This window comes from Orbicella faveolata, unplaced genomic scaffold (assembly GCF_042242905.1).
Source record: "Orbicella faveolata isolate gen_17 unplaced genomic scaffold, um_ofav_v1 contig_4, whole genome shotgun sequence".
NCBI classification, from domain to species: Eukaryota; Metazoa; Cnidaria; class Anthozoa; order Scleractinia; family Merulinidae; genus Orbicella; species Orbicella faveolata.
In genome coordinates, this window is record NW_028301569.1 from 5,007,000 (window position 1) to 5,024,134 (window position 17,135).

The 17,135-nt window shown below is 36.4% G+C and overlaps 2 protein-coding genes and 1 pseudogene across 2 annotated transcripts; 1 reads left to right on the plus strand and 2 right to left on the minus strand.

Moving 5' to 3' along the window:
* Window positions 1–1,026: 1,026 nt before the first annotated feature.
* On the minus strand, window positions 1,027–6,156 carry LOC149101154 (melanocortin receptor 5-like). The gene is made up of 2 exons (XM_089276387.1): window positions 5,786–6,156; window positions 1,027–4,480 (listed from the first exon to the last, which is right to left on the minus strand). Exon 2 carries the CDS (start codon window positions 4,235–4,237, stop codon window positions 3,296–3,298), a length of 942 nt encoding a protein of 313 aa, XP_089132513.1. The 5' UTR covers window positions 4,238–4,480; window positions 5,786–6,156; the 3' UTR covers window positions 1,027–3,295.
* A 4,393-nt stretch (window positions 6,157–10,549) lies between these two features.
* LOC149101155 (trace amine-associated receptor 5-like) lies at window positions 10,550–13,333 on the minus strand. Its single transcript, XM_089276517.1, has one exon. It carries the CDS (start codon window positions 11,938–11,940, stop codon window positions 10,888–10,890), a length of 1,053 nt encoding a protein of 350 aa, XP_089132643.1. The 5' UTR covers window positions 11,941–13,333; the 3' UTR covers window positions 10,550–10,887.
* Window positions 13,334–14,803: 1,470 nt separating this feature from the next.
* Window positions 14,804–15,473, plus strand: LOC149101156 (uncharacterized; annotated as a pseudogene).
* Window positions 15,474–17,135: the final 1,662 nt, after the last annotated feature.

Here is a 17,135-nt window from a genome sequence, read left to right on the forward strand (position 1 = left end):
GGTAATCGAAACCTACCAATGACTGACGACAAACTTTACACGAGTCTTTCAGTCAATACCATCATGGCTATACTGACCAATCACGTTCAACGGACCAGACTTATAACATCATCGACTGACAAACACCATTCACTTGACTCTGAAGATGACTTCCGCTCAGGTTGTCAGTTGACAGTCACCAACAACAGTTCTTTTCAGAACTACACTTACTCGGACGATCACACTATACGAACTACAGTTATGATCTTACACAAACAGCAGGTGTTTGTTACGGTTAATGAACTGGAACAGTAACCTCTAACTCAGAAATGCAAAACCGCGGGAACTAAAATTAAACTATCCACGTTGGATTTCTATATTTTCCGATAGCGAAAGCAAATATGTAAAACATACTAAATTATCTGATTTTCTCTCCTCACAGTATTGTTATATTTTGTACATACACATTGAAATTATAGCTGTGTTAAAATCAGAATTTCGAAACCCATTGATTTAATTTGTATTTTAAAATACTTCAAGCATCAAATTCGAATTGTGTTATCTTTTAATTTGCTGTCGTTCACATTTCATTTTTTTTGTATTCCATGCAGTTCGACCAGAGTGAAAATTTCTTAATAGATGGTTTTCAAGTAAACCTACATGCACAATCGAGTAAATATAAGCTACGCTGAAATATTTTAGTGATGGATAGACAAATTAAGTCCAAGAGACTGTGAAGATTTACTTTTTGCGAGAGAGATATGCTGTCCAATCATGTCGAACATAAGCCGTGTCAAACACGCATGGTGGCTGGTGATATAGAGTTTGTTTTTGCTTCTAGAAATGAGAGATTTAAACAAATTGAAATCAAAACTCGAAATAATTATGAATAAGAGAATGCTCGATACTTAATTGTCAACATAGGTTTGTTTTGTAATCATTGCAAAAATCTATTAGAAGAGATATATCTGCAATCCTTTTGAATGTTTTCTGCATTGCTAGTGAGATTTGCGCAAACAATTACCAAAATATATAGAAACAAAATGATTTGTGAAAGAAAGAAAATTATTTTTATTTAACTTGCATAAACGACGTACAATATGCAGTACCCTTATTATTATATTGCATCAAGCTGTGGGGCTACCCTATCATAGTTGACTAAACTTTAAGTTGCACATTTTTTTTCAGGTTGGAGGTATTAAAAAACTTAACAGGGCAGGGCTTAATTTATTACATTAATTTATCCAATCAACCTACAAACTTCAGAACTCAATTCCACTTGCATGGTTACGTAAACAAAATTATGATTGAATCTATCAGGCCACTATGGGGAATTATGCTGAGTGAGGCTATTACATGTGCAACCTTTGTTGTCAAAGTAAGACTTCGATAACAAATATTGACCAATAGCCCTCATCTTTAAAATGAGGATTTCAGGAACTCCGAAATGGTCTGTTGTATGTTAACTATCTTGTTTTCTTGATTGAAAGGAAAATATGGAAAACTATCTAACCGTAATCACATACTAGCTCTACTAATAGAAACTCAATAAGAGATCAGGTACTAATAAATTGTCAGTTTCACCTAGAAGCAGCTTAATTTCGTAAGCCGAATATGTACGCTTTGCGGACCTATTTCTTTGCTTTTGTTTTTGCGTGTGTGTGTTTTTTCTTTGATTTTACGTTTTTAACTGATTCTTGGAAAAGTAACTTGGAAATTTTGGTTACGTACGTATACTGCGGCTTCTTTGATTGGTTGTGAAGTAATTCCCCGGAGATTTAGAAACACTTGATAGCATTTTGTTGGGTTTACTTTAGATACGACATGAGGAAACGACCCATTTCTGTTTAAACAGCGTGACACGGGCACTCAAGAAAGGATAAAAGAACAAATAATATTAGAGATGAAAGGGAAAGCACGTGAAAGGGTTTCTTAGATCAAAGTAACCCGCCATCAAATGATTGCATAAGTGATTAATTTAATATTTAGCTCTTATTAACCGAGCTAAGTCGGTCTGTATGGGAGAATCTTGACCGAGGTCGTGAGTGCAGACCGAACGTATTGAGGTCTGTACACACGACCGAGGTCAAGATTCTCCCATACAGACCGACTTAGCTCGGTTAGTAAGATATTTATTATATGGCAAAGAGGAAAACTTGAGTTCGTTTAATGTAACTGGTTTGCTGACATTTTGCTTGCAAACGGAGATGAGCGTAACTTAAACCTGTCGAAATTTGCTCGTCCTCTTTACTTTTTCTTTTTTTGTCATCAGGCTTTTTGGCACTTCCATACATGATTGAGAAGAAGATAAAAAAAAACGGTGAACATTTTTGTACTGGAGTTTGCTACTTTTTCAACGCAAAATGAAACCGGTCTAGATGCCGGTCTAGATGGGAAAATCTAGACCGCGGTCAATATCGATTTCAGCCAATCAAATTCGTGAATTCGGTAGTTCCCAGTCCTTGTGAGACACAGCCATATAATAATGATTTTATAATAATATAACTATAATGACATTAGAAACAGTTCTGTAGCGTCAACTCGCTAATTGCACATGTTAAACGTTAATGCACCAGTACAAATCGAACAGTACACATCATTCTTATCAGCTGCCAACTCTAAAAGTACTAACATATCACTAAAACTAAATGACTTGAACTAATACTGTGTTAGCGAAGCACGCGAGTGACGTCATAACTGAGACAAACTCAGACAAACAAAACGAAATGGTGAAAGATTTGACGCTGTTTCAAGCGCGTAAGCAAGTGTTCCTAAAACGATTTTAAAAAAGAAAATTTGGCGTTCATTTTCCTCCTATTTCTCTCAGAACACGCTTATGTTGCCTGACTCTCGCGGGGCTCCAATAATTTGCATTCTATTTAATTTTTAGATTTCGCGCGCTTCGTTATCGGTGGTAAAGTTGGGACAGGATAGTATTTTCTTTTCTAAATCGTGCGCCCTTAGCCCTTAGTTGCTTTTCACGATAAGCCGTTTCAGAGGAGCTATTATTCCAGATGATTGATTACTAATTCTATAGCAGCCTATATACTAGATGTTGGGTAAACAATATTCTATTGCAAAATGGTGAATCACTGGAGAAATACACGTGGTTCCTAAATGTATTTGCCCCCAATATGCGCGTGCAGAAGGAAACTTATAGGAATACACCTTAACTGAGACATTTTTTGCCTCCACTCAGCTTTCCACTCCATTTCATCATTTTGATTTAATTCCTACAGTTGTTCTTCAATCAGATAAAGTGGCAAATATTGTTTTCAGGAATATGAATACACTTGTCTCCTAGGCTTCATAAGTTCTAACAAAATCGACTAATGGAGTCCTTCACTGCCAGTCTTATTTCCTTAATTTTCCAGCAATAAATAAAAGGATTTAGTGATGAATTTAACATTGCAACAACTATCGTTGCTTCCCAAGCTAAGTCAAAAGATGGCGTATTTAGTCCAGTAATGGCAAATATAGCTATGACGGCACCAAACGGAAGATAACAAGCCACTAAAGTCATATGTACCCACAATGCACTGGCGACTGACCTTCTGTATCGTGCTACATTCAGTGGAGTAGATCTCTTGGATTGTCCTGAGCATCTTCCGTTTCGTTGGGCCGGAGCATGACTCTGTACATGTAGTTGAGTTTGAAGTTTTCGCAATGTGAAATAAATTTTCATGTAAGAGCAAGATGAAATTATTATACACAGCAATGTTATCGCGCAGACGACAAAACTGGCACTAACTGAAATGTAAAAGATTATAATTAAAACGGCAATTAAAGAAAGCCAAAAACTAACAACAACAATCCAAATTCTCCTTAAAGTTACAACGTGTCTGTATCTTAGCCCCAATATTAGAGCGAGAAGTCTGTCCACGCTTATGGCAGTCAGTGTCAACAGAGATACTCCACAGAAAATGAGACCCAAGGTAATATAAAGGTTCCAAGCATGGTAACAAAGTTTGGAATTCTCTGGAGACATTAGGTATGTAACACGAAGAGGCTGCGTGATAAGGCCCACACAGAGATCGGTGATTGCAAGACAACCAAACAAAAGCTTTGATGATGGATGAAGGGGCGACGGCTTTTGAAGAACAAAAATGATGAGAACATTCCCTAGAAATGCAACGATTGAAAGAGGAATGTTAAAAGCCGAAAAAATTATCTTTTGATTTACGCCGAAAAGTCTTGTATTGCAAGACGAATCTTCAATTGCTGTCTCGTTTTCGTTCCCAGTTAGGTTCGCCATCATTGTCTTGTGATATACTGAGGTACCTGCCAAGATATTTTCCTTGGTACATTCAGTTGCTTTGAGGTTTTCTTGATTATCTTACACCTTTTTCTTTTCTTTCTTGAGTATTTTCATCAAGTTGTTTAAACAAAGATAGGTTGCTTCTTGTTTCCTCTACCTCCCTTTAGATCAGCTTGCGCTGATGATCAGTTAGTGTTTACAGCCGTTGATCGTGAACGTCTTTCACTGGTTTGGGGGACTATCCTAATAAATGTAAAGCAGACTTACTGTAGAACGGCAATCGCAAAGTTCAGAGCTGAGCAATAACCGTTGAGAGCTCTACTAAACCCACGGCGAGATTCCCTTGCCTATAGGAAGCAATACTTTGAAATTTTTTTCTCTTTCGAGAATCTGTCTTCAGTCGATTTGTACGTGTCTTATTTAGTCTTGTTTGCCATAAGCCGTTGGATGTGACGACTTTTACTTAATGCAGTAAGTTTGAGTTAAAAGGCATGCACTAATCCCGTTAAACAGAGTGTTTTATGGTGGATACAAACGATTTTGACATACATATGTTCGTAAAAACTGGCAATTTTCGGGATCCGTATATTTTTTATAAGTTTCCAACGGATTCTTGTAAAACTTGGCATATTTCCTAAATTCGGCATGATGAATTGATCCATGGAGCTTCTTTTTTTTGTCGATATGAAAAATACGATAAACACTATTGATCGATATTGCGTGACATCGTAAAAATTGTCCCTCAAGCTTGATTTTTTGCGCCCAAAGACGGTCCCGAGAATGCAACAAATTTGCTAACATTTTATCGGGTTGTGATTGTTGTTGTTGTTGTTGTTGTTGTTTTTTTTTCTGTAAGTACGAAACTTTAAAGCAGGAGTTACTTGGCACTTCTTTGAAAGTTTGTCCGTAATTATTTATCGAAATCACCTTGACAATTCAATGAAACGATACCAACCGTGTTGCACTTTGTTGGCGAAAAAGTACATGGTAAAGAATCGTACAGTATTTCATGCCCATGTAAATTTTTGTTAATATATATTTTTTAAAATTCGTATTCACGCTCAAATACAACTAATGGTAATAGACGTAGAGCCAAACTCTCAAATCCGAACTTACTTAATTAACGTGTAAAGAGAAAAATCGTTTTCGTCTCTCATCTTTTAGAGACGAAAATATTATTCTAACTGCTGCCCCTCTCCCCATGATAAGAAGCCAAGAAAAACGATCGCAAACCAACGGAGGATGAAGTTGTTTTTTCATAAACTGTATACAATAAATATTAATGGTTTATCAAATTTTAAGCGAATGGAGGATTTTATTTTAGTAAAATGTTACATATTAAGTAATAACTAATATAAATTAGGAAAGCAACCCGTTTGAGTTAATAATAAAATGATTTCAAACTTGCAAAAAAGTAGTCAGCTGACAAAAAAAAAGAAAACTGAACGTCAATGAATGTTTGTTGCAAATATATTCTTATTATTGAAGGTTTCTAATTTATGCAGAATACTCCCCAGACCAGCAATAAATATAAATAAAGTCCCTTACTTTTTCACAGCTTAGAGCAAAAAGCTGTCATGTTTGTCGACGTTGTTCTCCTTTGTAAACAGACACTTTTCGTGTTTAGCTCAGAGCTTTTCTTTGCATCACAAATTCTAATGACTACACGCAGCTGTTAGTCTTAATGATTACACCAAGGTGATTATCTATTGTTACCTTATCGCGCCTGAAGAGTATTTCCTTTAATTTCCTTTAGATATTAGATCCTTACTCAGTTTTTATTGAACATTAAAAGTTAAGAAAAAACGCTGTGAAACTTGTCCACGTTGTTCTACTTTTTAACAGAAACGTTTCTTCCTGTAGCTCTGCGCTACTTCTTTGCATAAAAAATTCTCATGTCTACAGGTAGCAGTTTGAATTTGTTTTCGTGCATGTCAGCAATTATAGGTACCTAACTAAAGGCCAGTTCCTTTGTCAGATGTTGGGTTCCTAACATGAAAAATTATATCTTTAGTAGTTTTAAGATTAAAACAAATTGAGGCCTTTCAACTTTGCCTAATGTAAATGCAAAGCAGTAACCTTGCGTTATTTCTATTTGGATATTACCATATGTTGTTTGCTTGTGAATAGACTATTTTCGTATTCTCGGTATTGGACCAGAAGTAGTTTGCAACTAAGGTTTTTGCGGGGAGTCTGTTCAAAAGCAAATGACATCTCCCTTTTTAATGGTGGGCGCTTTCCATTCGACCAAAATTTCGAAATTTTCGAAACCGGATCAAATGGTACAGAAATTTCCTAAGAAAAGTTCTAGAAAATCCGGAAATTGTTGAATTTCCGAAAAGCGAACCATTCGGCCGAAAACTCTGGAAATTCCGGGATGAAAATTAAATGGAACTGAAATTTCCAGGGAAACGTTTTCGAAAATTTTGGGATACCTCAGGAGGTAGTCTTTTTTTTCGGAAATTATGTAAATTCGCAACTTCCTATTCTGCACTAGTTCTTTTGGCCACGATCCCAGCGAGTTGGACAGCTCACGCAAGGATGACGGCGACGCGCATTCGAAAACGGATCAATATTTTACTTTAGAGTCTTGCCACTTGTCTGTTGATAAATAATAGCGACAGCTAAATTTGTTAAGAAAGCGTTTAATTCCAATTAAATAAAATACGCATAGGTTGGCTACGACATTTACAAAGATATTTAACGCGAGCGAAGCCATTGTACCACTCATTAAACTCTTTGTTTTGCGACTTTTCCGCTGTCGTTGTGGTTTGTATAAGGTCCCTGCTGTACGTTGTGGTCTATAAAAATTCGCCATTTCGACTTATCAGTGTTCTGTTTGCTTCTATATTTGCGATTTAACCTCGAAGTCATCGAAAAATTCCAAGCGAACAAAAGTGCCGTTTTCCACTCTGGTGCAGTAAACCGGAAAATTCTGTTCCATTGGCCTCATGAAATGTCCGAAAATCAACTCCGGAATTTTTGGTCGGATGGAAAGCGCTCAGTGTTTTAATTTCCCCGTACAAGCCTCCATTTCAAGCTAGTTCCAGTCCAACACCGGGAATACGAATATAACCGCTATTGCTCAACAATAATTATACGCTCGCCTATTGGAGATCCAGAGCATTATTTTTTAGGAGCTGACTTGTGATATGATTTCAATATTTTAAGAAATTTGAACTGATAATGTGTACAAAACTTAAAAAAATAAACCCTATATTTCACCATTGAGAAGGATAAGAGAACACCAAGACTTTCTTTCATCTCCAAAAAACTCTCACAGACAAAGATTGCTTGCAAAGGAAAAGCTACATAAGGGAATAGCAATATCCATTACCTGCTGATAATTTTAAGAGATAGAGAATAAATGTGATACCGAGTAAATGCATTGTGTCTATAATACATCCAACAAATGCAAGGAATCGTTGATGTACTTGTAATATTTCGATATAATTCTATATCATCGTCAGACTGAGGTGACATTCAGGTAGCAGAAAATTAAATACTGCAAGATGGTACATTAGCATTAGCACGTGAAAATACAAAACAAAGACTATACTATCAAGAGAATAGGCATAGCTCCCTACTGGCTTTTAAACCAGTGTTCAAATATGTTGCTGAACGCTAGCGCTTGATATGGTACGCTTCTTTATATAGTAATCGATTCCAATTATCATCGCTGTCTGTTGTGTTTGTGTTACCACGAACGGCTTGGGTGAGAAATTCTTTGTTCATTGCGGTAGAAGGTGGGTTGTTCTCATTAGGTACTTTAAGCAAATCGCTACGGCTGGCGATGATACGGGTGCCGGAATTAAATTTCCCTCAAAATGAGACACTGCGCATGTACGTCGGTTGCATCCAACCGTAGCGTGAAATCTGACTACGTGAGTCGGGATGTTTTGTCGTAGTGGCTACTACGTCGGGTTTATTTCGCTTCTCTGGCCCTTTTCAACCGACATCTCGGCATTTTAAGAATTCCATTGGATACTATATCCTTTAAAGTCAATTTAAATCAAAGATTGTGTCAAGGTTGCCTCTCAAAAGCTTGTAAATCCGTATCCTGAATTTATGATACGTTTTGGCAAAGGTGTTGGAATAGCGAAGTGAGTCAAGTATGTCAAGTAAAATATTTGTGTCGAGCACGAGGTTGTTTTTCTTCGGTTAAGTTTGCTTTGAGGGTTTAGTGAAGATGTTTTATATCTGGATAACTATACGATGCTATTTTACTTCTTTGTGTATTGATATATTTGTGTTCTTCACTCGATATTCTTTGAGATATTTGTCTCTGAAATTATATATATATATATATATATATCATCCATCGAATTGTTATGGCACAAAGTGTAAGGCATTCGCTTTCGCTCAGAAATAATCTATTCGCTTTAGCTTTCTTCTATCCAACAATAGGAAGTTTTAATTTTTTTTTAGTGATCATACAGTTTAAAAGCAGGAAAGCAAAGTAAAATTAAAAAAAAAAAAAAAAAAAACTTGCGTTCGCCTTAACAGGGACGAGCTAGGTCAGTTTGCCGCCATCTTGACCGGCCAATCTGTGTCAAAAAGGGATGTTCCAAGGAAACATAAAATAACATAGAATAAAATAGTTACTTAAAAATTAAAGCAATGGTTTGTGAGCGGTGGAAATTGCATGACATTTAAACATTCCAATTGCAGTTTAAAAAGATTTGCTGTCATGTTTGGTATCAAACGAAAAGTCTCGATTTCGTCGTTCCCGCTGACTTGGTCTGAAGCCTTCAGAGATTATCCCATGAGCACCAAAAAGCTTGGAAAAGTCGCACGTGAAGGGCCCGTTGAGTAGTTCCCAGGTTCTTGACAATATACACGGTCAACTACGCCATTTTGGCTTTAATAGCCCTTTTCACGGTTACCTCTGCTCATTTGCAGTACAATAAAATCTAGCATGTAGGTGAGGCAATTTCGGGCTATTTTGTAGTTTTAGTCCGAAATTGCCTCGCATCCACGTTGGATTACATTGTAATGCAAATGAGAAAAATTAACCAAGGAAAGGACTACAGCATGAACAGAAGGTCTCGACGGCTGACCCGGCGTGCGCGGTCAGTTTGCCGCCATCTTGACCGGCCAATCTGTATCAAAAAGGGATGGTTCCAAGGAAAAATAAAATAAGTAAATTAAAAATTAAAGCAATAGTTTGCGCGCAGTGGAAATTTCATGGCATTTAAATATTTCAATTGCAGGTTAAAAAGATTTGCTGAAAGACTTTTTAGTGTCTGCTGACCCTGAACAAAATATTAATTACTAGGATAGTTGCACGATTTTTTTTTCCTCTCGTCTGTGGTTGCTGTAGTTTTCATTTAACAGTAGCGCAATGTTAAATAGTTATTGGTAGTTTGCTTATTCATTAATTTTTAAAATTGAAAGTTTTAATAAATCAAAACGAAGCAAATTCAGCTCAAAACAAGTCAAATAAATTAGGTCCGGTCCAAACGCCGCTCCACTCATGTGCCGAACCAAACTTGATTAAGTTCGACTTTAGAGCGACTTTGGAGCGACGGCTGGTTCAGACGGCGTACTTGCGTCGAACTTAATTCGATCAGCCGGTGGTAACAATTCTTGACGAGAAAATAGGAGTTCTGAATTCAAGAACTCTGTCCAAATAGAAAAGCTGTGACTAACTTTTCGCTGTTATAGCAATAGTTAGGGAAGCATATTCAAACTCAAGGTTCAGTATTTGTATTTCGACAGGTTTTCTCCCGGTTAATTCGACTTTTTAAAGGGAAATCTCGTAAGCTGAGCTATTATCTCGAAGAAAAAGAAAAAAATGAATTTGCGCTAAAAAAAAAACTCGCTTATACAGTCTCGTTTCTCATAAATCGAACACACATTTTGTTGCCTTTATTTTTAGCGACGATTTCGAGCTTCATGGATGGCTCTTCACTCCACTCAATTTTGAGCCAATCACGAGTCCCGTTATATGAAAATACTTTACAGTAATTTATGCATTAGGTTCGACACATGAGGAGAACGTCGTATGAATCAGCTGCCGCTCCAACGTCGCATAGTGCGACAGAACCTGCCGAATTTAATGCTGTTTGCCGCACCAAACCTAACTTGCTGAACCAAACTGATTCAAACGTCGCTCTTCTGCCGTACTTAACTCATCAGTTAGGTTCGGCGCATGAATGGAGCGGCGTTTGGAACGGGCCTAATATATTTGTTTTTGTTTGAGAAAACGTGGTTATTTTCCGTTTAACATCAGCGAGAAGCGAAGAGAAGCGAAGAACGCGTGCGAGAAGCGAAAAGCGCGTGCGATAAGAAAGTTTGTCGGGTTCACGGTTTTGTTTTGTTTTTTCGCCTTTACCTTTGTCCCTCAATAAAGAGATTTAGTAGATTTTGACGACTATCCACATCCTTACAAAGTAAGGTGCCTGGCTATTTATTTGTACTTACAACGTTTTTTGGATATGTTTCCATCCCAAATAAATATAAAAATCCTATCTTATTGGTATTAAACAAGGACAACAAAATTGAAACTGATTAACAATTCAATAAATTTTTGAAACTTTAGAAAGCATGCTCTCACTCCTTTGTTACAACTGACTGGGTGTTGGTCTTTTCTACTAATTAATTTTTTACTAAATTTTCTTTGATTTTTATCACAGAGGTGTTTTTTCTCATCCACCATGCGGCTCTGCCCACCTTGTCTCTTCATGTTCACCGTTCGACGTCTGATTCCCTTTTCCTGCATTAACATTACTGCTTACTCCAACCTGCCTTGACCCTAAGATTTTCATTTCAAGTTCCTCAGCTTGTGTAATAGTTTTTCTTGATAACAACTGAACGAAAGCTACGCGAAAATGTCTTATTCTAGCAGCGTAAATCAAAGGATTACACAACGAATTCATTACTGGTAATAAAGTCAAAAGATATATAGCAGTAGCCCTTATCTTGGGAACAATTATTTCCTTTAAAGAGATCAGAATAACAACACAAACCTGTGTTGGAATATAACACAGTAAAATAACTAGCAGTACAATAACAGTCGTGTAAAAAGCTTTCCTTTTCTTGAGTAACTTCTCCTTGGCTTCTAAAGAAACTTGGTTAGCAGCAATTTGTTTCTTGTTGCGACGGACTTCCTTGTATACAGAGACATTGAAGTAAATGGGAAGAATGATAAGCAGTGTTTCAGCAGCTATTACTATTGCTGTGGCCAAAAGGTTTTCGCTGGAAAAGATGATGGCCACAGCCCACGCCAGAGCCGAGGCCATAATGATGCGAACTTCAATGACCTTGGTGTCGTATACGAATGGGTGTTTTATCGCAATATAACGCTCGGCGCTCATCAAAACCAAATGATGAAAAGAAGCCAGTACACATGTTAATGTGACAGTTTTTGATAGGTAGGTTATAGTACAAAACATGATGTCTCCTCTGAGAGATGAAATGTCGCTTGCAATTTGTAGAGGTTGAAGAACTAGTCCAATTATAAGATCAGTTGTGGCTAAACACGCGAGTACTATGTTAGATTTGGTGCGAAGCTGCGGTTTGGTTTTCACTGCAAACACCAGCAGGGTGTTAAGCACAATGATGAGAGGACAGGTGAGAGCGTTCACCACGATTCTGACGATTAATACAGCGCCAATATCAGGAGAAACGTTTACCAGATTTTGAGGGCGAAGGCAGAAACCAGAACTAGAGAATTTGGTGTGGAATGTAGTGTTATTCATCTTTGCTCGATTCTGACTAGTCACTTCTTCACTTCGTGCTGTTGACTGAGTCCGTTTACCTGTGTTTTGCACTTTGCCAGTTAAATAGGTCTGAAGAGATTATCCCTTTTCTTTGATTTGGAATGATACCGCTTTAATCACCTTATCACAATTTCATGAACTTACTTTACATTTGCGTTATTTCATTAGCAAACTCTAATTAATAGTTTACTAATTTTAATCGTCTTTACATGGATTGAGCAGATTTCTTTTTTTTTTTCTTTTTCTTAACACGCAAAATGAACATTTCTCTTTCCTTGGCGTCTGTGCTAAGATTTTGTCATGGCAATAAAATATCTGAAATATTCGTGCGTTTACAAAAATTTACTGATCCGAATTTCTCTTTCTAACATCTTGTCATTACAAGTGTCGTTGTTTTCCGAATAGTAAATTATGTTTTTTTTTTTGTTTCATTTTGTTGTGTTGTAGACATCTGTGTTGCCTTTGAAGCTTTGCGTTCATCCCCTATACTCTACCTGACTTGTTTATTACACCATGTTCAATGATGTTGCTTTCTTTAATTCGCAAGAGATGGTTGTCGTTTCTGTTGGAGACATCCTAGCAGCTTGCACTAATCTGGTTGTTAAATTTTCTTAAATCTTCAACACAGTGGTAGCTTTACCCAATTTTTTGCCTTTAGTTTTAGAATTTAAGTCTCCGCTACTTCTTATGTCTACCGCCTAGATCGAGGCGCAGTCTTCAAAGAGAACAAGATCAATTTCCAGTTATCCTTGGGGGCTAAGCCTGGTCAACAAAGCATGGTCCTAGTAATTAAATTCAAACAATAGTTTACACTGAACGGAAATTTCATGGTATATACATATTCAAGTTACTGTTGAAAGGCTTTACTGAAAAGACTCTTTGAGTGACCTTTGAGTCTGGACAGAACACTCATTACTCCTGCAGTTACACGACAATTCTCTTTTCCATTCTCTCTACAGTTTTCAGTGAGCAGTAGCGTAAAGGTAAACCCTATTTTGCAGTTGGCTTTTTGATAAGTTTTTCCTTGAAAAAAAAAAGTGGAAATTGCAGATAAAGTAATTCGAAAATGACATCAAGTCAAATCAAATAAAGTTAGCGTTAAAGAAATCCTGTTATTTTCCGTCAAACAGCTGTGATACGAGAATTTTCTCCCAGGCTAAAGGTGAAAACATGTGCGCCTTTTAGCTAAATAAATTAAATGAATAAAAATAAAGCAGCAAATTAAATTTGACTACACCCATGTAACGCTGTTTCGCGGTATCACTGTATTTTTGTTTCTTACAAATATATATATTATTTGCCGGTTAGGAGGTCCGTATAGTTAAAAACTGTGACCGAGTTCTTTTTCACTACAGTGGATATGGACCAAAGTCGGAAATTAACAAGTTTATTTTTTTTCCTGCAATAAATTGGTTTTAATTACACATGGGTTTGTTTACGCAGCTTTATCATTGAATCGGCTCGTATGCTGTCTAGTAACGATTTGTAAAAAAATCTTTGCAACGAGCAAGTAACTCAGATACTAGACAAAGAAAGATGTATTAAAGAACAGATCTATTTCCAACTACTTTATGTTAGTTGCATTTAGTTCACTATTTAAGTTTCCAAATTTTTTTTTACCGTTGTGAAATTTCGTGCCAAATTTGAAGTTGTTCTACAAAAACAAGTACTTTCAGTCGTTGCAAATCACTTGAAATCGACTTTTCTACCGTAAAAAGCGAGGAAATCCGTTAAGGGTATTCCACAGAAATTCGTGTAAATACACTCAACGATCAGTGGGTAAACTCGACTGAAATTGATTCATTTTTACTTAACATTTTACGGCGAGAGAAGCACAGAATTACGCGCCAATACGGCGCCGAGCTACGAATAACGAAGCAAACTCTCACAACTTCAAAATGCTCAATTGAATTTACTTATAGTGACTTTCCTTGCCATTATAAAGTGAATAGAGATAGACTTGCGTTGATTAATAGTCGATTTTACTGTGAAAATGCTGGAAGATTGACGATTACCGCTAATTCGTTCAAAAAAATAGATCAACACGACGTCCCCCCCTCCCTCCACCCTCCACCCGTCAGCTGGCCGTATGGGAAGATTTCACCTGCTGCCAGAACCAATCAGATTGAAAAATTTGTTAAATACTGCCCGCTCACGAAGTGAGAAAAAAATAAATATATGTTACTGGCCGGCTGGGAGGTCCGTATGGAAAGACCGAGTAAACGCTCCTGGAGTGTTGTTTATTATATGGTATTTTTCATCTCGGCCTGATATACAATGTATGTCGGACTTCACAAAAATTTGTGTTGTTTTTCTTTATTTTCATGTGTTACGATAATCGATTGGGCTATTTCCCGTACTTATTTCAGCTCGAGCGGATGCTAATTGTAAAAGCTTAAACAGCATATTAATTCACGGTTTATTTTGCAGGAAATTCTGTAAACGAGTGTTAACTTCTTTTGTTTAATGTCAAAGGAAACAGATTTTGTTTTCAAATTAAATAATAGGTCCATAAATTCAAAAATACTCTTAGGTTATTAATTTTCATTTTATGTTTCTCTGATTCACCTTGCCTTTCGGGAATCAAGAAAAGCTCTCGTTAATTTAATGCGTTCAATTTACGGATTTTTAAAACGGTATCAAAATGTCACCGAAAAACATTGGCGTCAGAATTTTCCAAACAGTGCACGATTTCACTTTCGTTTCTGTTTATCATAATGTAACCGAATTGAAAAAATACAATTTTGTTAAATGACAATTCATTGAGCACGAACAGGTGAAACTGCACAATATATTAAACAAAAGACGACAGAAATGCACGAATTCTTAAGAGCACGAACCTATTACACATCACAACGGTGAAGACATGAATTTGAGCGCTACTTCGACAAGCGGGACTATCTCTCATGAAAGTGAAACCTATCACTTTCTGCGAGGAAGTCCTTATCATACGGCTACTGAGGCGTACGCACTGCTTATCTTCATAACAGTCGTGAAAATCATAACTTGTTCCTTAACCATCATTTTGAACGTACTGGTGATTATCGCTGTGAAAACCAAAGCTCGACTGAAAACTAACCCCAACATTGCACTCAGCTGTTTAGCTCTCACGGATGTGTTATTGGGAAAAATCGCCCAACCTGTGCTTAGCGCAGTCACAATATCAACCTTACAAGGTGAAGCATTTAACAAAGACTGCACGAGGCAGGGATAGTGAAAACTGCGCTCACGTCATTAGTTGGAGGTGATTCAATCCGTCATCTGGTCTTGATAAGCGTGGAACGGTATCTTAGCCATAAAACACTCGTTCACCTACACTACGATGGTTACTAAAGCTCGGATACTTCATTCATCTGGTCTGGCTTGAATGACAGTTCTCGTGGCAAATTTACCTTTACCCTTACAGAACAATGTTATTATTATTGAACAATATTATCTTGCTAATTGTTATGCCCACTATAGCCTTCTGCCAGACTACAGTCTTCATCGAAACTCACTGGAAGCCAGACAATTTTTATTTTATTATTATTATTATTATTATTATTATTATTATTATTATTATTATTTTATTTTATTTTTTTTTTATTTTTTTTTTTTTATGGAGAAAAAAGCTTTTAAGTTAATAACTGTCCTGCTTGTACTATTGTTGTGTTATTCACCACTGTTTGTTGTTCTAATACTACTGGTAAGTTCAAAAATCACAACTGTAAATATCGCTTACAGTGCCATTTTTAGTGCACTTTTGATATATTTATAGTCATTCTCAATTCGTTTATAACCCCTGTCGTTTATTGTGTCAGAATAAGACAGTTTCGCGTAGCGTTCATTGAAATATTGCGAAGAAAAAACCATACACAAACTGAGCAATTTGGAAGGCAAATGTTAGGAATGAGGAACGCCGTGGGACCGCTTGAACCACGAAAGGAAATAGACGATCAAAAAGGCAACACCATAAAAATTAAAACAACATTGTCGCATCAATAACAACATTACCAAAAGCAATCTATGACAATGACAACAGGAACAACAAAGAAAACCGTGTGTCATATGGTTATTGTAATTTCGTCGTAATATTTGGAGAAGGACTTTAACATGCTTAAATTCGTTATAAAAATTTTAGTAATATACCAAGTGGTAGCAACTGATTAAAACGACATCCTACGCGTAACGATATCATTTTTATTCACACATGTGGGATGTCATTTTCTATGACATTTTTGTCTCTTTAACCGCCTTTAAATTTGTTGATGTACGATCGAAAATCTTGGGATCTTCCTCAGAAGTCTTCGGCCTCGGAAGATGTTCGGAAAAGTTTGTCCGGCCTTTGAAAAAAAAAAAAAAAATTGGAGCATCTTCGGAAATCTTTCTAATGAAACTACACATAATCACTAAATTCGGCATGCGGTTTATTTTTGGTTTGAATAAAAAAGAATCGGAAAAGTGTGACATCGAGTCACATCGTGAAAAAAAAAAAAAAAATTATAGTGATTTAAATTTCTGGGTGAAATCTGCCCACCACAAGTGTCGTTGCTTTCCAAATAGGAAATAAGGCTGTTTTGTTGCATTTTGTTGTATTTGAAAAAAAAAAAAATTCTGTTACTTTTGAAGTTTTGCGTTCATCAGATGTACCTAACTTCAAGTGTTAAATTATGTTTAATATTGTTGCTTATACTATCGCGACAGATATTTCACGTCGTTTCTTTTGTAGCCATCCAAATTAAACATTTTGAAAAAAGGGAAAAAAAGATTAAACAAGAGTTTACACGGAAAGATCATTTACTGGCAAATAGACATTCAAGTTGCAATTTGAAAAGCTGTACTCAAGAGACTTTCTGAGTGTCGGCGTCCGGTGAGTTTTGACAGAATATTTATTACCTCGGCAATTACGCGAGATATTATTTCTTAACTCTCGTCTGCTACTTCTGTAGTTTTTTTTAACATTATTAGTAATTTGCTTTTTATTTAATCGTAAAATTTAAAGTATACATAAGCGTATCTTTTAAATTCCAGTTATTTTCCGCTAACCAGCTGTTAGGTACATTTTTGAAATAATCATTTTTGTTGTTTTTCTTTTTTATCATACAAAGAATAGATTCGCAGCATCTCCTGTGTTGCTCCGTGATGAAACATTCGCATCTATTTAATTTTGAAATAATTACTTTTGTGAAGTAAAA

Excerpts from the sequence above, each read along its gene's own strand:
- LOC149101154 (XM_089276387.1), bottom strand. The coding sequence starts at position 4,237 with ATGATGGCGAACCTAACTGGGAACGAAAACGAGACAGCAATTGAAGAT.
- LOC149101155 (XM_089276517.1), bottom strand. The coding sequence starts at position 11,940 with ATGAATAACACTACATTCCACACCAAATTCTCTAGTTCTGGTTTCTGC.